The following is a 25,649-nucleotide window of genomic DNA, read 5'->3' as shown; positions in this document are numbered from 1 at the left end:
GAAATATGCCTGAGACCAAAACGAGTCAACTATTACTTTTTCTTTAAAAAAAAAAATAAATATTTACATATATACATATTTTCATAGAATAGTAGAACAGCAGCCTCAGCACTGCTCCTGGAGGTAAAAGCAGCATGGGAAGGCTTGCTTACACACACACACGCACACTCTTACACAAATATCCTCACCTATCATCCAAGCGATCTAGCAGGCTACCACCTATTCTGCGTCCCGACATCGGTGGCTCGGTGACACTTGACGAGTCAGGCTGCCAACCTGTAATTGAAGACAACTCGTGTTCTGCTTGTTGAACACCTTTAAGAATTGACCATATTCTTTCTTCCGTCATCTCCTCAGACCCAGCTCCTTCTTCCAGATGAATGTCCTCAAACAGAAATTTATGCTTTTCTTCCGTCATCTCCTCATCAGTACCAGACTTTTCTCTCTCAGGCTGTTCAGTCCTTATGCCTGTTTTACTAGTCTCTTCACTCTGCCTTTGTTTAGCATCTTTTGATATCCCGCCATAACTACCAAGATACCGTGGAAAATCCTTAAGGTCCACTTCCTCCAAGTGGCTCTCGCCTATGGAAATATCTTTAGGTGTTCCTTCTCTAGGCACTGAGAAATCAAGTTTGCTGTCGTCCAGTGAAGTGTCTTCTTCAGTCACCACTGGCGGTGCTGCTGCTGTACCATCTACTTGTCCCTGGGAGGTCACTAACACGTCACTCAGTCTACTGGGAGTTCTAAGGGGTGACTCTAGGCTAGAGGTGTCGCTAAAGAAATCATCCTGATGGAAAGGGGTGGGCGGCACGAAGCGCAACCCAGTGGGAGTTTCCAGTTCCACTTGAATGGTGGGGTAACCTAAGGAAGACAGCACATTTGGACTGACTGGGATGAAGCATGGAGCAACGAATAAGCAAATGTCAAATGATTCATGAATTACTTAAAGTATGAAACGCATGAGAGGGTGCAGGTGTATAAGAACAAATGCAGTTTGGATAGAATTCTTTACTTTGTCCTAAACAGAACAACAAAATCAGTATTGCCAGCGAATAGCACAGTGAAGCCAGTACTTTTGACTGTTTTGTGTATATATAGTCTGCAAAGAGTTCAGCAATTGTTTTTGCAGCCATTTTAACATTTCCAAGCTATAACAGGTTGTCTTACGAGCATGCAATAAATCAAATGTGGACAAGGGTGGTTGTCCCTTTATATTCAATACAATGTCTTGCAGCCATATTGTGTAAATCTTTCTTTCCCAGTTTTTATCTTTTTTAGATTTGGAATTTTAATAAATAGATTTTAAAAACAGAATTAGATCATAACATAGGACAGCCACTTTTCTGTCAGTAGGTCCACGTTTTAAATATGTTTTTATATAAAAATATACAATACCAGCAATACAATGCTACTAATATATATCTCCAATTTAACCACAGAGCCACAAGAATGGGATAGTTAAAGAATGAGGAACATAAGAGGATCCTAGTGAGGATACTAAAGAATAGCAGATCTAAATACACAGCGGGATAAAAAAACTAAAAAAGGAAGTTAACAAAGGGTTAAGAGAACACAAACACAAGGAAGAACTATATGAATATTTCAGGTACAGTAAAGTTATACAGGTGAGAGGACTGTGCTGAGTAAGGAGATCTTGGTGATCTTGGAGAGTGAGGTGGTGTTGGTGACATGGGTACAATCAGATACACTGATCAAATAAGAGAGAAAAGAAAAGAAAAATTGATGAAAACATGGGAAAACCATACAAAAGGATTAAACCAAATATATACATAAAAATGACAACAAAATCTGAAGTTTGCTTTCCAGCAAATAATAGGTCGGGTAACCTACAAAAGGAAAAAATATATGCCGTGGGGTTAACTTGACATTGTGCTGCCTGCAAAGGGAGGTGCATTAACAGGGTTTGGCTTTTTTCTTTCCTGAACCAGCTGAGAGGAAGGAAAGGTGGTCTGGTCTTGGTGAGGAAAGGAAGCTTGAGGAAGGTTCAGAGAAGAGGAGAGACAGAAAGCAACTGCAGAGAAGCGTGGTGGTTTTTTCCCCCCGTAAAAACATTGATGCTACTATTAAAAGGTGCAAACAACATTTCAAGAGCAACTTTCTTAAAATGTCAACAGAAAATTATTTCTGTAATGCAATGATTCAATGACCAGCAATGCTGCTCAATAATGGAAGCACACTGAGCTTATATGCTCTAAAGAAAAAAAACATCTTACTAAAATACAGGGAAAGCTCAATACATACTTGAACAAATTACAAAAAGCAAAGAAAGTGTTACTTACGAAAGAAAAAAATCTTATTTAAGGAGCTATTTATAATACACGTGACAAAAATCAAAGTAAAGAATGTAGCAACCCAGTGCCTGTTAATTAACATTTAAAAGAAGAAAAAACAACATTTAGCGTCTTGAACATACTGATAAATAATAAGTATACCTATGGCAATTCTGTTGTACAAGCAGAATTTCATTTATCCTTTGAATCTGGCTCAAAATTAACCTGCACAATTCTGTTCTCGGTACAGCTTCCATGTGAAACTTATTACACAATTTTACCCATTAGTAGACTGAAAAATGTATTCTCTCACTAATAAAACATTTTCATATTTTTCTACTGCCATTGCAGAAATGGCCCAAGTGAAAAATCATAAAGTAATTTATATTAATTTGTCTCAAAGAGGCTTGGTAGTAAATTGCACATTAATTTACTCTATGCAATTACTAAGCACTTTTTTCCTTTTCTTCCTTCTTTTTTTTTTTCTTCAAAGAATTCTTACTGTTACTTATCTAGGCAAGGAACCAAAGAAGATATGTATTTCCAAGTAACTTGGAAAGTGTGCAATACCAAGTACATTAAAATATACATGGGCAAGCCTCAAAGCACAACTGTTGCAGGAGGAAAATACTCAGGCCTTGTCAACTGACGTGGAGGCTGGCGGGAACAAGCTTCCTCAGGCATATATTTGTGCGATCCTGGGCTTATTCTTTGAGACATTAATGTGCAGCCTACGCATCGTACCATAAGCATGCTTTAGGAGAGGAAAAAGCCTTCACATTAAAACCAATTATTTCTATAGAACTTACTGTCTTATTAAAGTCAAGTTTATACAACATTATTGTACTATTGGACATGTCACTGAACTGAATATGGCTATGGAAGTCAATTACCATCAATGGGATCATGAAAAACGTTATTTTCATCTGCAAAACTTCTGGTGCCTGAAATATTTCCATAATCAAATATTGGTCCTTCCAACAGGGTCACGATATCTATTCGATTAATTTTTGTCAATACAGAGGTTAAGGCATCAGCTGAAAAACATAGAAGACACGTCAGAAGAAAGGTAAGCAGTGCATAACCGCATAATTGTCTTTCTCAGTTACATTCACATTGCATTAATTATAAATTGCCAGCATAAGTTTCTGTCTCAGTGCCTTTGGTTCTAGCAAACCCCATCATTTGTCTAAGTAATCATTCAGCTGCCTACTTACTCAAGATATACAGCTATTAAGAGTCGTCCCTCCCTCCCAAATAAATTTATATTACAACTCAAAAGGCACAAAGACTAAGGTCAGAGAGTTCTTAAAGAATGTATGTACTTACTACTGAAATAAAACATCCTTCTACTGGAGCATAAAAGGAGTGTAAAAATCCTTTTACCATTCTGTTTCGAGGAACAACAGAATAGGTAGCCATGCAGGTAATAATGCATGTAAGGCTATTCATGCAAGTACATTGTGAAATCTCATTTACAGTAATCTTGTTGGCAGAACACAGTAATACTGGAAATTACTTTTATGGTGAAAGAGATCAAAGTAGACTCAAATACCGTGTAGGAGTGTGTGGATTAGAGAACTGCAATGAACACCATTGACCTAACACAAAAATCAAAACATCTCTTTCAATTTGGCAAATTCAAGTGAAATGCATGGATAAAACCAGCAGAATCAGTGTCTCCATCCCTCCTCACAGAAGGTTTAGTCTTTTCTTATGACTTGCAGTGCTGTGAGACTACCGAACTTTTCCAGGCAGCCTATTTCCATGTTTCATATTCCTTGCTATTGGAAAGTTTTCCCTAATATTTTCTTTACTGGAATTTGAGTTCATTGCTTCTCCCACCAATTATGGATGTAGAGAAGATATTAGTTCCGTACAGGTATATGCTGGATAAATATGACACGTTTCTGACATCTGGTAAAAATGTAACTGAATCTTTTTTTCCCCATCATTGGTTTGCAAAAGACATTCATGTTTTCTTCAATTGAACCTGTTGAGAGCAGGCGACAGATGAAATGGGATATAACTTATAAACAGCAAAAGCAACTACTTGAACTTACTTGTAGCGTTTTTCCCATCTCTGGTAACCCATTTTTTTAATAACATGAAGCTTTGAGCAATAAGCGAATTTGGGTTTTCTACTCGGATTTGATTTATTTCATCCACAGAAAAATTCAGTTCTCTTGCCAGTTCTATAAAGACAAAAAAAAAAGAAAAACCAAAACCGCAAGCAAGGAAAGAAAACAACAACAAAACCGCCAAACAAAACACAAATCCTTCAACCATCCTTTCAGGCTTAAAAATATTATCTTTCTTGGATCACACAGATGTCAACAAAACTACCTGACACAAATTTTACAGATAATGATAAACGTGCCATTATATACTCACACCTTAATTTCCTAAGACAGACCTACTTTTGAATTTCCATCATCTCTGTGAGCTGTTATCATATTTATACCCAGTAAGTCACTTCAACGTGGTGAAAAAGCACTCTGTGGAGACCACCTCATCACCAGTAATTTATAAAATCTGTTTTTTCTGGTGACTGTTACTCCCTTGGGAGCTCGCAGTGCAGCTCAGCACTGGTGCTGTCATCACCCGCGCCCAGGGAGAGCTGGCTGCTGCAGCTGTAGGCCCGTGAAGGGCCAGCTCTGCCCATCAGCATGTGGAGGTACAGCAGGCACACGGTTAGGCAATCCCACACATGGCACCGACTTGCTGGGGCACTGCTGGGCTCCCTGCGACCTCCAGGGCTTTGGGAAAGCTGTCCGGATACAGAGGCAGCCCTGAGCCTGGGTAGATAGATCCTCTCAACTCCTTGGGCAAACACTGTGAGAGAAGAGCCTTTTTAGCTATATTGCCTATGAGTTTCTGTTTGATCTCCTGCACGACCGTGGGATAATTCTTCACAGCTCTTTCCTATTAGGCATCTTTGCTGAGCAACGTGTTGCACGCTTCAGGAGGCTGGGCTCACTGTGAATTTAGGAGAAATTAAGTAAAAGGCTACCTGAAAATGTAATAGTGAAGTCTAATTTCAATATTAAAGCAGAAAAGCTTACCTGTCCAGCTAAGTCCTAGGTGATCGGCTACAATTGCCATCCTTATATCTGTCCGTTCACATGGACTCTGTGGACCTGTGATTTACAATTTCTTGATTAAAAAGGTTTTGCACAGAAAACCACAATACCGGACAATAGTTTATTATAAATAATAGCTTTAATTTGACTAAGTTGCTGCTGCTTATATTGTTTACTAGAATGGTTGTGTGTCCTAATAACCTAGAAAGCAAATTTTTTTCACAGCTTTTATTTTTTCGCCTGTGTAAAGCCAAATGTCAGACTACATGATGTCGTGTAATGAAACCAAACATGCTGACAATCTAGCTGTTAAACTGTACACAAGTTGTTTAATTACTGGTGGAAACCACCAAGATCAGATTATCGTCTATTTTCTCTACTTTGACAGAATAAATTTGCTGTCACAAAAGAAATCTTCCAATTTCTGAGTTACATCAATTTTTGAGTTACATGAATGTCTTTGGCATGCTTCACTAGCTTTCTACAGTACAGGATTTTTTAAAGTAAGAAAGAAGAGTATAATAAGACAGCACATACAGATGACAATGACAGAATGAAAACTACAGTTAAGTCACTCCACAGGCAATCACAACAGTTCATGCACTAGGATCAACAAGTTGAAAGTTTTACAAACTAGGCTTGATCTCCACGAGGTGAGCCATGAGAGCTCCAGAAACCTGACTGCCTTCATTCTCACCAGTCCTCTTACTCCTCCTCCTCTCACTGTCGGCCTTTTCAATCTTTGATTTTATAGATGCTGCCTCTGTTCTCATGTCTCTAGCAGACTTCGATGTAATGGAAGGCTGGTAAACTTGAGTAGCTTCTGATAAGGATGTGTTCCTTGATGTACTGTCTTCTTCATCATCAGAGACCTCTGACTGCATCTTTTTCTCTTCATCGGATAGACGATCCACAAGCTTTAATGTCTCACCACTAATTCCCTTAAAATATTCAATAGAATGTTTACATACCTCCCTAAGCTGATTTTTCCTTACTTTAACTGTTGTCATGGTGACGGAGGTAGATCTTACCTTTACTGGTAATTTAGAAGGAAGCTGTTTTGGTTTTTCTTTCTCTACCTGCTCTTGTTTTGGCAGGGCTGGAGTTCTTCTAGCTAGGTTACTCCTATGTGTGTTTTTTACAGGAATCCTAGACCTTGCTTCTAGACAGGGAGAAGAATTATTTTGTTTTGCTTTGTCAGGCTTACTAGCCCCTCTCACTTTACTCCCTGCATTGCTTTGGAGAGTATTTTGTGAAAAGACTTCTTTTACTGAGCTGGCCTTTACAGGAAGCTTTGATTTTCCTCTAGTCCCTACCAACTCTGTTGATTTTTGCTGCTCTCCGTGTGGTTTTTGCTTATCTCTTACTCTGTGTCCTTGTGTTGTCCCTGCACTTTTTCCTGAAGTGCTTTTTGCTTGATTAGCTTTCTGGAGGGAACATTTCGGTTCCAAATGTTCTTTTAGCACTACATTACAGGTAATATCATCTGTAGGGACAGCAGATGAATCCAAATTGTTGTTGTTATTAAAATTATCTTTTGGAAAATCAGTGTTTTCTGTTTGCCTACAGCTTGTCTGGCTAGAAGCTGAACTCGCAATCACTGCTACAGTTTCATTTTCTAATCCCTGACCATTTGGCATCACAGCTTCTATCTTATCTGTCACTTCGCCAGGGCCATCTTTCTTCAGAGTCATGGTGGAAGCAGAAATTCCCATTTTAATTGGTGTGCGCAATTTGGGATCAACTTTAGAAGCGTTTACCGCTGTCGATGATTTTTCCAGTGAGTTACTACCAAGTGTTTGTTCCATGCAATCTCCACTGGCCTGGATGATGGGCTTATGTTCAACTGCTGTTGTTTCTACTGGTCTCTCTAGGTCTGTTTCTACAGTGTTGTCCCCTGCCTGTGGCTGTGTGATGGCAGTGACTGTACTTTTATCCCCTTCCCCCTTGTCCCCTGACTTCCCTTCAGAAGTATGCTCACCAATCTGAAAAAATTGGAGTCTTTCTTCAACAAAATCCCTCTTGCTCATGTCAATTGCACCACTGCGAGTCATCTCAAACATCTTCCCTTCATGAAATGGGAAGGGGTTGGGCTCGCTAGTTGGCGTACTTTCATCTGTTGGAGTTCTGGCTGGAGTTGTATCAGGTGTAGTTGCTTGAGATCTGTCTTCCACTGCCAGACCAAATGGCTTAGCCTCATCATCCCTTGATTTAGTCTCAAACACTTCATCGTCACCTCGGTTATTGGACCACGGATCAAAATCCAGACTCTTGGTGGCCACCGTTTTGAAAGGTGTTGCAAATTCTTCATCTACTTTGTAGCTGAAATACGTATCTGGAAATACAGTCCTGTCAGGGTGTCTGCCTTCCAAAGTGAAAAACTGTGCCCCTGACTTCTGTTCACTCTTATCTCCGGCTTTTTCAGAAGCTGGACCCTTCAAAGGTGTCTTGTCTTCTTCAGGGCCTACCTTGCCTTCCTCCTCAATGACTTCAAGCTTACTCTGGCTAAAGCAGCGATCAGTCTGCTTTAGAATGCCTTCTGTAGTCCATACATCCTTTTTGGTTTCAACTGCCGGACCTGCAAGTTTAGAATCACTCTCAGTTAAACCATCATCTTCATCTTGCAAATCATAACCGTCAAGAGAGTCAATCTCTGTCGCATCGGTATCATGGGAGAATTCTGCAGTGGTTGCTATGGAACACTCTGTGACAGACTGGTCATTGTTATTCCCATTTTGCACTACATCATTCTGAGGTGAATCAAGCCCAATGTCAAACTCATTAGGTTTCCCAGAAGTGGGATGTCCTAACTCTTTCTGTTTCTCAATCTTTTCAGGGGCTCTGGGTTTTGAGGTTTCTTTCTGGTCATCTTCCAGTTCTTTCAGTTTGAATGTATACTTTTTAAGTGGAACAGGTTGATAGAGAGATTCATCATCACTGGAGTCACTGACATCCGCTCCCGGTGGCACAGGAGATGGCGGCTGTACTCTAATGACAGGTTCAGCCAGTTGGCATTTGTCAAGTTCATCTTGCAAGTTCACTTCCGTCATCTCCATTTCACTCTCAGTGGAATAATGAGGCTTCTTTTCTGACTCGCCTTGATCTGCATCCAGTGGTGGAGGAGGAGGGAATTCAATGTAGGCAACTCTGTTACCTTTGGGTCTTTTGTTAGAGTCCTTATTCATATGATTAGGTAATGCTTTGTCAATCTGTGGTTCCTCAACCTCTGCCTGTTTTACAGATGTTGACTTAGCCTCTGCTTCCTCCTCTGATTCCTCAGATACCTCAGGTATAGGACTGGGCTTGCCTGGGATATAAGCTATTAGTGAGTCGGGTGTTTTAGACGTAAACTCGTAACTCACTTCCTCTGAACTCGGTGTTTCTGGTGTTAAAGGGCTTTTACCAGAGCTATCTATAAAGGACACTTGTTCTAGTGTGTCATCTTCTGGACTACCTTGTGGAGAAGGAGGTTGTTTCTGCTGTCTAGCTGTGTAAAATGTCCCCCTTGTCTCCTGTACTGTCTTACTCTCCTGACTGACAATTTTTTTAATGTTTCCTTGTTGTACCTCTTTCTCATATTGCTTTCCTACTTGAACAAAACTGACATAAACAGGTAAGGTCTTAATTTCTTTTACTCCCTCAGTGCTTACTAGTGGTGCAACTTTATCCAAGTAATCACTGGCACCGGGCTCAACTAACTCACTTGAAGGAAATTCCTGTCCTGGGCTACATTCTAAAGAATCTGGCGATTTGCTAGGGGATATCTCCATTTCCTCAACAGGAGGACTTAGACCTATTGAGCTCTGCTGCTTGGTAACTTTTCTGATCTCTGAATGCTTTGTTTTTTCATCTTCCACATAATCAATCTGCCTCTCAACTTTCTCCTTAATCACAGCTGACTGGGATACTTTAGCTGAAAGTTCATAGACTCCATCAAGCGTGGTTCTCTTCTCCTCAACAATTCTGACCGGAATGTGGGACACACCAATTTCTTCTTTCCTTTTGGATATTTTATCAGCCACTTCACCATTACGTTCCCCCTCCCTGACAACAAATTCTCTGTATAAAACCCTTTTTGAGGGAGATTTCACAGTCAGTTCCTTCACTTCTTCTGAATGAATTCCGTTCGCTGCCAGTTTGTGCTCTGTCACAGTGATAAATTCACTTTTTTTGTCAGTTTTAGCTTCAGCATGATCAACGTGGTTTTCTTTTACTGTATCTGGAACCAGCACATGTGAAAGTTTTTCTTTTTGTGTTTTATGATTAGAAGTTCCAGGACTTTCCCACGTCCTATAGATTTTTTTGTCCCAGTGTCCCTTCGTTGTCGAGTCTGAGCCATACGCCAGGTCTTTTACCTGTGGTTCTGAAAAGTATTCTGGCACGCCTTTACTCATCTCAGTTCTTTGTTTTTGTGTGTCTGAAGCGTGAAAGTCTTCAACGGCTTTCCCTTTACCTGGAACAAAATCTTCCTGTATTTTCGCCTCTTTCTGTAAAGCTGCGCTCCCATCAATGACCTCTACTTGCTTTGCGTGTTTCTCTCTGGAATGAAACTGATACACTGGTAACTTACTTTCTTGCAATTTCTTTACTGGAATTTTGGACTGGCCATCCAGCTTTTTTTCTTCTTGAGTTATGTCCTTACTCCTTGGACTTATACTTTGTTCGAATTTAAGCCTAATGGAACTGAGCTTTGATTGCTTCAGCTGAAATCCAGTCTGTGAAACCTCAGGTACTCCAGTCTGCTGAGCACTTCCTTTGTGTTCCATAGTTTGTTTAGAGTCCTCTGCAGGTTGCACAAATATCCTTTTTTCAGGACTGCTGGGCAAACTGGATGCTTTTCTTTCATCCACCTTGGGAAAGTATTTCCCATCATGTGCATACTGCTTCACCTTACTCCATTCATCATGGGACGATGGCAATTCAGAGAGCAGAACTTTCTCAGGGCTGCTGCTGGCAGAGCTCTGGCTAGAATGTATTTCTTTGCCATTTTTTTTATGCTGCTTTTTCTCCGGAGACTGTAGCTCATCGTTCAACTTCTCTGTTTTATCCCGAAAAAACTGTGATACTTCAGTCAGTTTTTCTTCTGCCTCTTTAACAGTCCTGTCCACCCTGTCTTCGTATATCAACTTTTCTCTACCTCTGTCTAATCTGTCCTCAGTAAAGCGCATCCACATTGCATGTTTTGGACTACTAACATCTCCAGTGTAGTGTAACACTGTCACTTTATCATAATGATCATCTTTAGACATTTTACCTACACCATTTTCAGATACATCTTTATAGATTTTGGAGAGAATCTCTTTTTTGGGGGCAGTAGCTACTTTTTCTCTGCATCGTTTATCAGACCCCTGTAACTCTGCACTAGGGGGTAGAGCATGGTCAGTAACTGACTCCTCAGTATCAGAATGAGACACATCTAGCTTTTCTGAAAGAAGCATTTTCTCAGCAAACCTGTAAGACTCCCCTCTTAGTTCTGACAACTCATCATCATGGTATTCTATTGAGTGCTGACTCAAAAGCTTCAGTGTTTTGTAAGAGTCATCAGACATGAGTTGAGCAGAACTAGGGCGACTGTCTTCTTCCTGGGACACAGGAGTGTTAACTCTAGAGGATTCCAGATAAGAAGGAAGTGACTCTTCGGCCGTGAGCTCCTCTTCTTCTTGCTGACCTTGTTCGTCTGAACAAGGAAAAGCATCATGTCTTTCCAACTCTTTTAAGTTAATATCTCCCCGAGGTAAGTCTTTCTGATACACATACATTTCTTTTTCTGGATGCTTTTTTGTTTCTCTAATAATGACTTCAGTAGGTTCAGCCTGATTACCTTTTTCAATATGGACCTCTATTATTCGCTCCAGTTTGGGTTTCATTTTGCTGTCCTTCTCTGCATGTTGTGGTGAAGTTTCAGCAGACTTGCTAACATCGGATGTTACTGATGATTTATGTTCAAACAGACCTGCCAGTTCTTTGGAAGGGTCACGTCCAGACTGAAAGGCTTTCATTATGTCATGAACAGACATTGTTTCCTCAATTCTTTCAGACGTGCTTTCAGTGCATGGAGGTTTATGATAAACCATCCTGGTTGTCGTAGTGATATGAGTTTCTTCTTTTACTCGGACACCTTTACTAAGGACACACTTATGGTCGTCATCTTCACTACTGCTGGCTTTCATTTGAAAAGCTTTAACCTTCTCTTTAATAGATCCAGAAGGTTTTTGCTCCACCTCCATAAACGTAGGGGTAGGTTTCGAAGCCGGTAGCTCCTCTGCTTTCTGCTCTGGAACTTCTTCGGATGATGGCTCATAGCTGCGGATAACATGAACTACTTCAGTTCTTGTTTCTGTAATGACCGGAGGAATGGGTACATCGTGGAAAAGTGGTTTTGGCCCTGTGCTTTCAGCACTTTGTGGGGCAGAAGGTGTCTTTTCACTCCTTGTTTCAAAGCCACTGTCAGATAAGGGACTTTTATCTTGATCATGTTGAGAAAAGTCATCTGGAGACTCTAAAATAGTATCTGTTCCAAAAAAGGAATCTGCAATTTTACATAACTCCTTTTCTGATGTTGAAGGCCTCATGGAGGCTGGAGGCATTTTAAGTTTATGTTCCTGCAAAGCAATGGCTGGTTTTAAAATGCGTTTTTGTCTCTCTTCACCTTCTTTTTTCCCCTCTTCAAACTTGTACTTTATGTTTGTTAATGAACTGCTACCGATATCATTTGCTAAGTAATCAATAACTTTTGACAAGCTATAATCCTTTTCCGACATGTTTTTAGTTTTAATTTGGACCTTCTCTGGAACAGATATAGGAGGACTTGTCAAAGCTTGCTGTCTCGCTTCATCAATCTCCTCTGTACTGAACTCTACCCAGTCATCCTCAGACAGGTGTCCTTGATCACTTTTGGATACTTTAGCCGACCCTTTACTTTCTAAACACACATCTTTTTTGAGAATCTCACTAACTTTTACTAAGTCCTCTTTTACTTTCTCGACAATTTTAAAGGGCTCTTCATCATCAATTCTACCCTCTTTTGGTATCTCAGGTTGGAACGGTTTGTCCTCTGCGACATCTGTCTGCAATATTGCAGTCATTCTTATTAGATCCTCTTTCATTTCAGCAACATCTTTCAGTATCTCCTGACTGGAGGATAAAGAAGATGGTGTGGATAATTTGAGAGCAGAGGGTGCTAAAAACAAGGATGATTTTATCGGAGATGAAGTTCGATTAAAGGGAGGCTGTGTGTGTGCCTCTGTAGTCAATGTTTTAATAGGTGACAGTAACGCAGCAGCTGATTTTGTAAGTGAAGACGATTCTGGGAGCTTCTTTAATGCTGGTTCAGACAAAACATTGACTACAGAATATACCGGCACTGTTATTGTTGATGAAGTTACTGATGAGGTAGTTGCAGATATTGACCCAAAGGCTGTGTACAAAGCACCTGCAGGAGGAGTTCTCATTGACTGGAAAGCTGATGGTGCTGAGGACACAAATGACCTGAGTGGAGAAAATGACATTGTTGTAGCTGTTGAAAACACTCTCTCAGCTGTGTCAGCAACTGCGTTAGCAGCACAACTTGCAGAATGTGCAGCTGCAGCGATCTTGTCTTGAAACACAGCTGCAGCTTTGGATCCGTTTATTAAGTTGGCAGAAGATGGGTATTTCAGAGGTGACACAGATCCATTAAGCAACGGTACATCTGTGTGCCCAGCTACATGTTTTGCTGGCGACGAGAGAGACGAGGCCATCATGACTTTAGAGGATGAAACAGCATCAACTGCTGACTTAGCAGGTGACACCACTGACTTGAGAGGGGACGATAAAAGTGAAGATGCTGATGTGATGACTGATTTAAGTGGCAAACTTGAAGAGTACATGTTAATGTTGGATTTGGGGGATGCTGGAGGTGTCATGGTTATGGATGATCTCTCCAAGAGAGATCCTGCTGTAGTCACTGGAGATGTCCGAGAGGGGAATGTGGTAGTGGATGCCAGCCCTTTTAGGCTAGCAGCTTCTGTGACTGCAGGAGCTCTGACGAAAGAGCCTGAAGTAACCTGTATATTGTACGGAGGCTGCGACACCACAGTTTTTATTGGTGAAGAGATTGTCCGAAATGATCTAATTGGAGATGCTACATCACTAACAGATTTAACTGAGGATGTGGTAGAAGCTCCTAATGTGGATTTGATTGGAGAAGCAGAAGAAACAGACCATATTGATTTTAATGGGGAAGCTGTAGGAGTGTTAGAGGAAGAGCTTGATAAGGAAGTAAAGCCTGATTTGGTTTGCCCAGGCACTGTAATTGGAGCTGTTGTCCATGACTGATATGGCCGTGTTGAAAAGAATGGCTTGTATGAGTAAGTAGCAGGTAGGGATCTTGTTGCTCCTGCACTCCGTTCAACTGTTTCTTAAATTGTTAAATTAAAATCAAACGTAAAAATCAACAAAAATGATTAAAAAACAGAGAGACCAGAGAAGAAAATTGGTCAGTAAACGTTGTAATATTACAAAAAGCAAGTACAACTGTTTGCATGAGTTAGGATGAAGGAGGCAAAAGAAGATTTAAAAAAGGAAAGAACAAAAAATAGGAGTGAGCCATATACTGATGACTGGTCCAAACTAAAAAGCAACATGGAATGAGAGACAGAAAGCACATAGCAACCAAATCGGCAAACAATGAAGAACAGAAAACACAAAAAAGGAATCCATAAGGTAAAAATAAAGCCACATCAAAATTTCTTCTCTTACTTCCTATTGACTTTCTGATGTGCTACTTCTGAAATATTCATATCAGTTCTATTTTGCCTGTTTAGGTATGTCTCTGCTTTGTGCAACTACCAGAATTATCCTTTTAATAATTTCTGTTGGTGTTGTTCTATTCAGATATCGAACCTATACAAAATATAAACTTGCATAAGGTGACAATAGATAGCTAAAATCTTTTTTTTTTTTTAATCCACTCAGCTATTTCATGCAGAACCCAAAATTCCTTTAAGTGACAGGCAATTGATGTGCAAACTGTGAAGCAACTGGAATAAATTCAAATCTGTATCTCCCATGCACAATTCGGATATGCTTCACACTCACAAAGCCAATAAGAGCAAGAGCTTTTCTGAGTCAATATTTTAAAGAAATAATAAAAATAAAGAAATAAAAGGAACTTTTGCATTTGTTTCTCATGCGATATTCCTTTTGTTTGGTAAAAACTGAAGTAAAACTTTACATGAAATGATTTTTAAGAAGCATATGTCATACATGAAATATGGAAAGTATGATCTATGATAAACGTGAGCAAGCAAAGCAACTGAATCAGTTTTTATTCATGCACAATATATCATGTCAAAACAAGCACAGGTATTAATACATTTTGTATGCTGTATTAAGCACAAATATGTAAACCTTACAAAATCATTTCACAAGAGGCCATTAAAAGAAGAGTACACTTTTTCTACAAGATGTAGTGTCTTGGTACCTTTTGAGGAGATTTCTTGTATCAGCTCAAAGACAGACCTGTTCAACTTTACATTTCTCAAAAGGTAACACGAGAAAAGCAGTCAAAGAACAATATGTTACGCAAAAACTTCCTGGCAAGGACAAACCTGTTCACTGTTATCATCCCCCAGAACACAGCTTATCCATAGGCATTTCGAACAAATCATCATCAACCACGTTTTGCATCACAGGGGGTTCTCATGCCAGAAGACAGGATTTCTGGGAATCCCATTACAGCGTACGCATCCCCTGATACAGCAATAACATTCAGAGAGTTGACACTGAAAGTAACTTAGAGGGCTTTTTTTTTCTTTAAAGTTGGAGTTAGAAATGGAGCTAAAATATCCAAACAACTTATTCAACATACCTTTCTCTGAAGTTACACTAATAATTTGTCAAACCTGCTTGATCTGTCTTATAGACAGACAGTAACTTACAGTGAAAGAAGCTTAACAAGGCTAGAACTAAACTGCTAAACTTAAAGCACACACACTCTCATAGAATAGTGAATATTCGGTAAGCCACAGGTCCATATCCTGCAAGGAGAAATGTGCTGGTCCTATAGAAGCCAATTGAAACCCAGAAGGCGATGTGGATGGCTGGTGATATTGCAGTATGAGAATATTTAGGTTGAAGAGAGCTTGAATACTAGGCCTGACTGGCACAGCCTATGCCAAGAAACATCCATTTTTCCTTCCAATTTTAATTTTAAGTGCAAACACACTTCTTTTTTTCCCCCAAAGAAGAAAACATAGTGTACTTCATTAAATGAGCTAGACTTTATTCTGAAGATTAATTAGCAGCAGCTGCTAACATTCACCAAAAGTTCATACAGTTCCAAGTCCAAGAGACAAACCCCAAATCATTCTGTAAAGAACTAACAACAAAACAACTTGTTCAGTAGTTTCTGTCTGGAAATGTCTTTACAGGGACCCCACTGCGCTGTGATGAGCCAGTCTATCACAGCTGGCTAGTGAGGCAATCAAACCAACAGGCTCCCTTCTTAACTGCTCTTTCTCCTGTTAAATCATGGTTTCAGACATGTTTAAGATGCTTTTTTTCTGTGCTTCTTATTGCAGTTGAGAAGAACCACCAGTACAAAGAAAATTGAGTAATTTACCAGTGTGTGCAGCTATGACATAACTCAAACAGCAGGGAACTGGGCAATTTTACTGTTTTGAAACAGCAAAGAGATCCCCACGACTATATAAGACTTCAGAGTGGGATAATATTCTGAAGACTGGTTTTCTATAACAGCCCTTTTTGGCTACTGGACACTTTTGGCCTTAGAAGTTTCCATCACTCCGCATCCAAGATTTTATCAGAAAACAGATGCTAGTTACTACCTTCTGTGCACCAGCCTACACTTCCTTGCTTGCAGCTGGTAACTGAAAGCACCAAGTGAACCCATACAAGTGGCTCCTGCTCAGCCTTGCTCCTCCTCAGCTGCAAGCAAACAGCCAGGGCCAAGCAGGTTTAACCCACCGCTGCACTTCCCTGCTGTGGGGACCTCACTGCTGGGAAGAGTCGAGGGGCCCTTTATTCCCTTTCCCTGAGCAGGGGTAAGGGCAAGGAGGCAGGGGAATATCCTATCTGCCTCACTCTCTTCTGCACCGGCAGGGGTGCAGAGGGAAAAAAAATCTGTATGTGCGCATGTGCACGCATGCATGAGCTCGTGTGAGTGAAAAGAACAACCCCTGCCACGACCAAAACTGTGGGAGCTGTGCCACTAAAGCCACAAAGGAAATAGGTAGAGGTTCATCACTCATATCCAGTCACTGGAGCAAACAGCCTGCGGTGTAAAGCAGCCACAGCAGCAGCCCTAGCTCTGTGCTGGGTAGTGTGTGCTCTCTAGAAGAGCTGCACTTCCAGGATCACACCAGCATGGTGGAAGTGGCAGTTGCTGACTACATGCTATGTGCGCACAGGACGTGATGCTCAGGCTGATGGCCAAACCACTATCTACGATCTCTCCTGGCAAACACAATCATTTTTGCATACCCTTTTTGGGTAGCTCACAGCCTTAAGTAGCAACCATTGCCAAAAGCGATAGAATAGTTAATAGTCAGGAACTTCTACTGTGTTAAGCCTTCTTTTTTTTTAAGTGCAGCTCAAGTGGGTTTAGTTTTTTTTCCCCTCCAACTTTTTGCAAATGGGACTTAATGGACATTTGGTGAATAAATAAGACTTTTTCTTTTTCCCCAATAAGGCCTGAAAAACTAATTGTAAGCAACATACACAGTCATCAAACTCCTTTCAAGCAACTTCCTTTTCCCTCTCTCTCAGTTCCCATCAATCTTTTGACGATACCTTAACAGTCCATCAAGATGTCTCAGCAGATCTGATAGCTTCTTCAGATGTTATATGCTTGAAGTCTTCTTCCAGGCCTGAGAAGTGTAATATACTCTGGAGCACATCTGATCCAAAGAAGCCACAGATCTTATAGGATAATTAAACAGCAGCCATCCAGTGGGAACTCCCAAGACCCGATGAAGTTTGTCTATGGATTTTATGGAATTATATCAAAGGGTCTGTTGGCAGGGTAGCAACTGAGAAGTCATGAGAGGAAAAAAAAAAGGCAAGAAAAAGGCTGGGAACGGGGAACAATAGCAGCCAACCTCAGACAGGAGGGGTGAGGGAAGAAAAGCTAAGCCAAATACATTACTCTATTTAAGAGGGAAGGAAATGAATGCCACAGGTCTGGTCAAGGGGAACATAAGTTTAAGAGAAAGCAATGTGTGGTGCCAGGGAATAAAAAGCATCTGCAGGGAACAGAGGAAAAAGGGAAGGAGAGGAGAAAGAAGAGGGAAAATATACAATATGAGAGAACCCATTTTGGCTAAGCATCTAAACATTTAAGCGCTTGTCTGAATGGCATTCTCCAGCCTTGCTGAACTCCTGCATAACATTCCCTTCTACAGCAGCTCTCTCTAATCTTTCAAAGGGAAGAGAAATAGACTCTTTCTGAAAGCAATTTGCAAACCTTCTACTCTGGAGTTACTAGGCATTTTTAAACATTATTTTACTTTTACTTAACTAACACATGTTATTTGCCAGTCAGGATTCTTCAAGCTCTCACAACACAGGAGTTCACAGACCATCCAAGAGTTTTGTTTTAGATAGGTGGTTTTTTCTTTTTTTCTTTTTTTTTTTCCAGAGTGACACCAAATACAACGTTTATAGAAAAAATGTCTCTTCTTATGCAAAATCATGTATATATGGTTTAGTACTTTGGTAAGAGCAACTCACTCATTCCAGGCTCAGTCAGATAGCTGTAGCGCTTACGTAAAGCAAGGGAGACAAAGTTCTGGCGCCGGTCAGCCTTCTCCGTCTGCAACAAAACAACGCTGTTTAGTGCCTTTAGTATTGCTATCGCCCATTTGAACAGATCATCAAACCTCAGCATGATGGGCCACATTTTGCAGTACACATCCCCACAAGGGAGAACGGATGTTTTCGTTCAGCTTCAGGAAGGCATGCTGAAGCCGGATTTGGGCAAGCAGGCAGGGAATGGACAGAGCCAGTCTTCATTCCTGTCCGCCATGTAATGAGTGCCGGGCACTGCGGAGCAGGGAGCGTGGCTGTTGGAAGTGGGAGGAACCTGCTGGGAATGACTACCCTTCTGGAGCAAGCAGGGAAGGGACTGCAACCCTAAGAGGTGACCCCCATGGGTTCACTCCTGCTCACATCATCTCTGCTTAGGAGGTAGAAGAGCTTAGATAGCAGATGTAGCTCATGATCCTGCCTTAAAGTACCTCAATACTATGTTTTCCCATTATCACTTAATAAACTGCTTCACACTACTGGAAATCATATGATACCATTCATTCTCTGTAAAATAAACAACCTTTGGCTAGAAACAGGAGATCAACACAGAAGACTACGGATACAGACATAAAACATTCATAAGAGTACAACTTAGACCGATCAAATATTTCTCCCCAAATTAATTTCTCCTGAAAGCACATACACCACAATGTACACTGGCTTTAAAGTGAATACATTAAGGATGAAAAAGGCATGGGAGAGGATTTTTTTAATAGGCACAAAACGCAAAGATGCAGATTAGAAAGCAGACTGCTATTGTTAACTAAGAAATTGCATCATAAGCCGCTGCGTTCAGTGGCATAGCTGCTAGTGTAATGTCTTAAATATTAAAAGTCCTTCAGAGATCAACTCACTTGATTATGTGGCTAAAAATATGGTTTGTTTAGAAAGAAAACTATTGTTATAGCTATATAATAGCTCACTGGGAACAAATCCTGTGGAGAAAAAGTTGTGTGTTTGCTACTACTGATTTTCAACATGTAAGGAGTGTTTGGGGTTTTTTTGTTTGGGTTTTTAAACTATTATTATTATTTTAATCAGCAGGTGGTTACTGCTATTTATTTGCCACTAGGAAGAGAGGAAAACTTTCCTGCTAGGTAAATGGGGTACATCTATGTAGCTTCTTTTATAAGGTGATCTCATTTATTACTATCTCTAACACGTAAAGCCCACCCCATTTCCTGACAATCTAATGTTGCAGTTTCCAGCAAACAGTAGATTTTTAAGCTGCAAATATCTGACGTTTATTTGGAAATAGATTTGTACACAATATTTAGAAATTGCTTTTGGCTACTTTGCTTTTTCAGAAGAATCCAGTTTATTTTCAGGAGTAAAATACTATAGGCCGCTATTGTGGCCTCAACAATACTTCTTTCCTTCTCAGAAACAGAAGTTACCAAAGCATTGGCAGTATTACTCCAAGAGGTAAAATCACATCCATTGAATTCTTCTTGATTTCGCCAAAAATGGACTTGGTCTGAATTTTGTAATGATATCCTTTTTCAGAAGAAAAATTTTAGACTGCTATTGTTCAATGCTTGGTTTAATTTCATAATATATAATCATGTTTTTTCCACATTTGTGCACTTCTACTGTTTTGCATCAGACTATTGGACATCGAGGATATGATTATTCTGTAGGTATCATTTCAATGCCACAGTTAAAAATAGTTGTTTGTTTTTTCTATAACATTACTTTTCTTCAGTAAATCTGAAGGAAATAAAAACAGAAGACAGTGTTTATATTACCTCATCATCTTGATCTGACTCTGTTTCCTTTTGGTCCCAAGATGCATTGCAGAGACAAGGAATATTATAATGGACAGCAGGGAAAAGAATATCAGGATATGAAAAGGACCAAATCGGGAGCACAAAATGCAAGCTGATTTATAAGGCAAAGCAAATCCAAAATGTCAACATAAAAGAAAAAAAAAATCTTACATCCAGTGCAAATCAACACGTGACATGACTGAAAGCATAAACCTATGATTTGCAGGCTGAAGCATGAGCTGTAAACAGAATCATAAAAATTATAGGAACTTGACACCACAGTAACAAGAGACTTTAAAAGCGTTCTACATACAGGAAACCAATAAAACATAAATTTAAAAAGCCTTTATCATATTCCAAAGCATTCTCATTACTGGCATTTCACAGGGTTTCTTTATCACTAGCAAGAAAGAAAAAAAAAAAGACAAAAAACTAAAGGAGCAAAAATAAACCAAACCAGCCCTAAGGAAAATGTTTACTTTTCCTAACGAATACCTTTTTGTGTGCTGGCAGAGTGATATTCAAGTTGCAAACAGCTGTTTGTGGCAGTCCTTTTGTAGTCTTTGGTTCTTTCAAAAACGATAATCGACCACAGGGTTCCTGGCTGGTGTCTCTAACCTAGAAAAGAAATTTTAGTACAGTGTAGTAATAAGTAGTAATTCAGATACCTAGAGAAGCTTTCTGGAGAGTTTCTCAGAGTTTCTTTCCACAAGAAGCTATCTAATGGGTAAAGACAATGTTACTGAGCTGGAGCTCAGCCTGAGGTGCTGAAGGGGAAAAGGGGTTTCCATGAAAGAGTTAGATCAGCCTGAAGGTCTCTGATGGTAAATCCATGCAAGACAAGGTGTTGAGTGAGTCCAGACAGACAGTTTCATACTGAGATATTACTGAGACACATTTTCTGCTCACCTTCATTTTTTTCTGCCGTGTTTTTCACTTGTGGTCACCAAAATGCTTAAAAATTTTTTTGCTAAGGAAAGTGAGCATACGTTCATAGTAATTTAAGAGGTGAACAGTCTGCACACTTTTAGGAGGCTGTTCTGCTCTACAGTGTGTTATTGAATGTTCCTGGGAAATAGTGATCTACCACCAATATTTTGGAGGTCTAACTTGAGATATGGTTTTAACAAGAGGCTATGAATCCCTGTCATGGGTATTCTGGTCCCAGCTCCACCAGCAGCTCTTTTGTTGCTTCATGCAAAGCACCTTCTCCATATTATTCGCAGATCAAACGGTGACACATCCTTGGGGCAAGTTAGTCCTATCAGGCTGAAAAAGTGTTATCTCTGGGGTGGGGTGCAGGGAAGGGGGAAATATCAGAATTATTTGGCTTGTTTTGCTTTTACCTTGATAGAGAATGGCAGTCTATTTTCTTTGAAAGCATAAAAATTAAAAACAAGCTGCTGTCCTCCTTTAGTCAAAGGGGCCAGATTTCCATAGCAATCAACGTAAATAGGTTTTCCTTCCAGAACCTATCAAAGCAATAAATAAAAGTCAATAAAACCTCTCTTCATAGTAGATTCATGCACATAGGTACATAAGTATATCATGATTTCCCCCATCATAGTTCCTGAGTTTAGCACACATCCCAACTCACATTAAATGTAGCAACAAATTAGAAAATTTGTGAATTATGGCAAGGTATTATGAGTGCAGGCAGTTTGGGAAATGATGAGCTACATAAGTGGCTTTTCTGGAGTAAGAACGGGTAGATTTCCTTCAAGAAACAGCGCGTTGGTGAGTACGTATGTATTCACCACAAACCAGCCCTATTCACGACTGTGTGTCTGCGGGGCCAAGGAGAAGGGCTTCCAGGTCAGCCATCTGCAAAGCCCAACCAGGGCTACTCGACAGCAGCGCATGCGAAGCCCACTGCAGACTGGCCTGGGGCATCCATTTGGAGACAGGTCCTCATGCTCCCCCCTGCCTTGTCCCTTTTTGGCTTCCTTTCAAGAAATTTTTTGACTCAGCCTTGCTATGAACCTTTACTTAATGGGCTTGTAGTGGCTTTTGCGGGACCTGTTGCCACTTGGAAGACACACTGTCCATTTACAAGGAGGAAGCTGGCTGTGAGTAAGAAATATACCTCAATGTCTTTGCTTCTTGCAACTTCTTCAAAGTTCTCTTGTTGCTCCAAAGTTTTGTCCACTTTGTCATCAGTCATGCAGAAGCAACGCAGATTAGATTCCACAGGGTCATTCATTTTGGCAAATATCACAAACTTTGCCATATAAGGAACACATATTAATTCTCTATAAAGCTGTGTTGCCAGCCCAACGGTCTCTAGTACTTGATGGCAGTCTGCGAGCCAAAATCTGTGTGGGGGGAAGCAAACCATTAAATCAGCTCTTTATTATGCTCAAACATTTAGCTCAAGCCTTTAAAGAGAAACCATGTCCTGTGACCCTTGGCCATTTTGCACGCGTACTGTCCTTGCAGACTTCCCAAAGCTTCTACTCTCAGCAGGGCTTTAACCATCCAAAAATGGGAATACCTGGCAATGAGATGTTGATATACTTATTTGACCCTTCTCACACTGGTATCTCATAAAACTGCCTATTTTCAGCCTCATTTGAAGCCAAAGCAGGGAAATTGTATTTCTTGTGACCACACACTGTGTATATTGTAATGTACCGATGCTTCACTGTACATTTGATTTGCTGAAACAACCTCATTTATAACACACATGTACAACAAAACCACATCTCCAATATAGGTTGAAATCGAATATGCCCACAGTGAAGTTTCCCAAAGAGACAGACATTATACTGTTATCTTCTCACCTTACGATTAAGAGTTTGATGACAATTTTGATACAAGTTATAAATACTTTAATTTGTAGTTTGTTTGAATCTTTACCACAATATTTCAGCTCTGATCTATTTCATTCTTTCAGCAATTCTCTCTCTTTATAAAGCTTTTTATAGGTGCAAATGTTATGTACTGAACAATAAAATCTTTACCTGGCATACTGTGAATTCTCTCCATTAGGATGCATGATTTTGACAGAACCTGTTGAATGCCTCCAACCAGCATATAAGTCCACTAAGTTCATCAGAATTAATTTCAAACCATGATTTTTTTGGCAAATGATATTTTTGTGAAAGCAATTTTACATAATTTTCAACTAAAAAGCCCACAGCCAGAAACTGAATGTCTTTCACTTTTTAAACAAATAGGTTTTTATGAATCCCCCTAATTTTTTTATTGAATGAACGTTTTAAACTTTCCCTTTCTGTTGCTGTCTGCAGAAAAACAAACCCTTGTGTGGCACCGCAGCCTTTAGGGAAACACCGCGTGTGATTGCCAGGAGACATCACTGCAGCACAAAAGGCCAGGACAAAGCTTCACATGCAGCCCTGGATGTGTGGGATGATGATACATAGTGACAAGGAAGCATCTGGTCCATTACCGCTTCATCAGTCTTGCAAAAGACTTACAGAAAGCCAAAAAACAACCCCACAACTATGCACTTTGCTAACCAAGGGAAACTGCTCCTCAGGTGTGTTCTGCAAGCTCTGTTCCCATACCTGGCTGAAACATTGGTTGTGAATGAGACACAGTCATTGGAAAACGTCAGCGGAGTCGTGCCCGTGATATCCTCCCACTGCGCAGGTGAAGTGCCTCCTGCGTAAATATAAACCATGGAGATTTTCTCTCAAACACCGAGCATATACAGGCTACATAAGCATATCTTTATCTTATTTTGCTTTACACGTAAAAAAAGAACATAGACAACAATGTTCTCCCACAGCCAAGCTACACGTAACGTATTATTTTATATGTTACACAGCAGAAGACGATGCCAATGAAAGCAAAGTACATACCTCTAAGTCAATAGCAAACCCCACCTTCATATCAGCTAGGACAGAATTATTTCTGCAAATTGCTTTTACTGACAATCACGTTTAATAGCCAAGGCTGAAATTCTCCATACTGGCTAAATATAAAATAGCATTTAGTATCTGCTGGCAGAGTTCTTTTACAATGGCACGAAACCAGACTCTGGGCCCAGGGAATCAGTGGGAGCATTTCAAATGACCTCAGCTGGCTTTGCTCAGGAGAACTGATCTGAACGCTACCGGACCAAGCACACCAGTGTTCCCTTACCGGGCAGCACGAGCTGTACAGTTATGAGAGCAAGCGCAGAGGCATTGCTGCCACAGAAACCTTTGCAAAGCGTATGATTTTCTCTAACCTGTAATGCTACATAAAAGTCGAAGGCTGGGTGTCGTGTCTCCTTTGTACCCGTTGGTTACACCTTCTCCCGATGGAGGCGGCACAGGAATTGTCATGGTTATTGGCTTATGAAATTTTCTTCTTCTTGGCTCCACAGTGACAATGGGACTGAAAGTTGCTTTGTTTCCAAGGATTTTTTTTACAATCTCCTCTGGAACTGGTTGAGCCTGTCAACACAGGGCAAGTATTTAAACTAGAGCTACAAATTGGTTATAGACATGTAGAACTGTTTCCCAAAAGATAATTCAATTTTCCTTTTATTTTCTGTAGAAATTCTATTTCTTTTTTTTCCCCAGGCAGCCTTCTCTATAGCTCTCGAGGGTGGTTATTAGTACAATTCATGCTTAGTATTTTTCTCAATAGCTCACTTATGATTTCCTAATAGCTGACTTGTAGAGCAAAACTAAATCTCAGAAGGTTGCCTGCAGTATTTGCTTTGAGTTTTTCAGAGCATGTTTGGTTTTGTTTTTAATTTACTGTGATGGGTGTTATTGAATGCTATCTCAAAATGCAAAAAGAGGCCTGTTTTGCAGGACTAGACACTCTGTCTGGGAGATGCTGAACAATTCCTACATCTCTGCCAAACACAAATCCATGCTCCTGAGGAACACTGAGCACTCCAACTTACCCCTGTACTCAGTGTTTCCTATCAATATTCCATTATTGATTTTTAGGAAAGAAATACTTGTTTGGGTCAAATTTGTACAGAATGCATTAAGCTATAGAAAAGCTATAAGCAAATTTCAGACTTTCTACCTCCATTTTGTGCCTTGAAAGGTTTCCTAACTTTATATGGGAAGAGAAATAGTCAGTACGGGAAGACATGCTATAGAGTTTTTGTAGTTTTTGTCACATAAGATCTGAACTCAAAAGTGACAGACATCTTATGGGAAGCAGGGTTTTGCATATTTGCCTTTCTTAAAAAAAACAAAAACAAAACAAACTTTCAAGTCTGTTTCAGTCAGGCTGACCCGTGACTTGCTGCATTATTTGAACGCCGTGATGTATTGATATGCACAGGATATGTAGCTACATTGCAATCTCAGCAGTCACAATTCTGCATTCGGAGACGTTGTACTTCCTTCACACTAGAGAGCTCTGGAAAGGCAACAGTATAACCTTAATAGCAGAGCTTCCATTTTCTCAAGATTAATCATCTTTAGATGTGAAATATCACTAACAGAAATGTTCCAGTGTGAATTCCAAGCACTGGTATCCAAACCAGCATCCCTATTTCATGAACCCATCATACTTGTCAGGTTATTAAGTAATTTTAAGTGATAATTAACAGAAGCCAAAGAAAAAGATACCTCCTACGAAATATTTCTCCACTTTCTGTGTAGTTTGCTTAAGGAGAGTTAAAGCTATTTGCTCTTCCCTGTTCCCACCCATTGCTAGAAACACCAACGGTGAAAGTCCTAAACTGCAGCAGATGTATACAGGAGGTGTCTGACCCG

General features: G+C 40.1%; 1 protein-coding gene and 1 pseudogene across 8 annotated transcripts in view; both read right to left on the bottom strand.

The window, feature by feature from the left end:
* The window catches only part of ANK3 (ankyrin 3), a 375,938-nt gene that overhangs the window by 21,016 nt on the left and 329,273 nt on the right, over window positions 1-25,649 (bottom strand). For 7 of the 8 annotated variants that reach the window (XM_075109653.1, XM_075109651.1, XM_075109649.1 and 4 more), the window contains 10 exons: window positions 24,152-24,359; window positions 23,484-23,580; window positions 22,040-22,268; window positions 21,300-21,425; window positions 20,449-20,571; window positions 18,107-18,188; window positions 5,357-5,431; window positions 4,355-4,486; window positions 3,185-3,328; window positions 189-861 (listed from right to left, as the gene is read on the bottom strand). In XM_075109653.1, the coding sequence (XP_074965754.1) occupies window positions 189-861; window positions 3,185-3,328; window positions 4,355-4,486; window positions 5,357-5,431; window positions 18,107-18,188; window positions 20,449-20,571; window positions 21,300-21,425; window positions 22,040-22,268; window positions 23,484-23,580; window positions 24,152-24,359 (1,889 nt within the window). Of the gene's footprint in view, window positions 1-188; window positions 862-3,184; window positions 3,329-4,354; window positions 4,487-5,356; window positions 5,432-7,355; window positions 13,773-18,106; window positions 18,189-20,448; window positions 20,572-21,299; window positions 21,426-22,039; window positions 22,269-23,483; window positions 23,581-24,151; window positions 24,360-25,649 lie in introns of all 8 variants that reach the window. The other variant, XM_075109657.1, reaches the window with a different exon arrangement.
* LOC142064546 (ankyrin-3 pseudogene) lies at window positions 5,601-7,347 on the bottom strand (annotated as a pseudogene).

The sequence above is a fragment of the Phalacrocorax aristotelis genome, chromosome 14 (assembly GCF_949628215.1).
Source record: "Phalacrocorax aristotelis chromosome 14, bGulAri2.1, whole genome shotgun sequence".
Classification (NCBI taxonomy): domain Eukaryota; kingdom Metazoa; phylum Chordata; class Aves; order Suliformes; family Phalacrocoracidae; genus Phalacrocorax; species Phalacrocorax aristotelis.
This window is presented reverse-complemented; position numbering and strand designations above follow the sequence as displayed.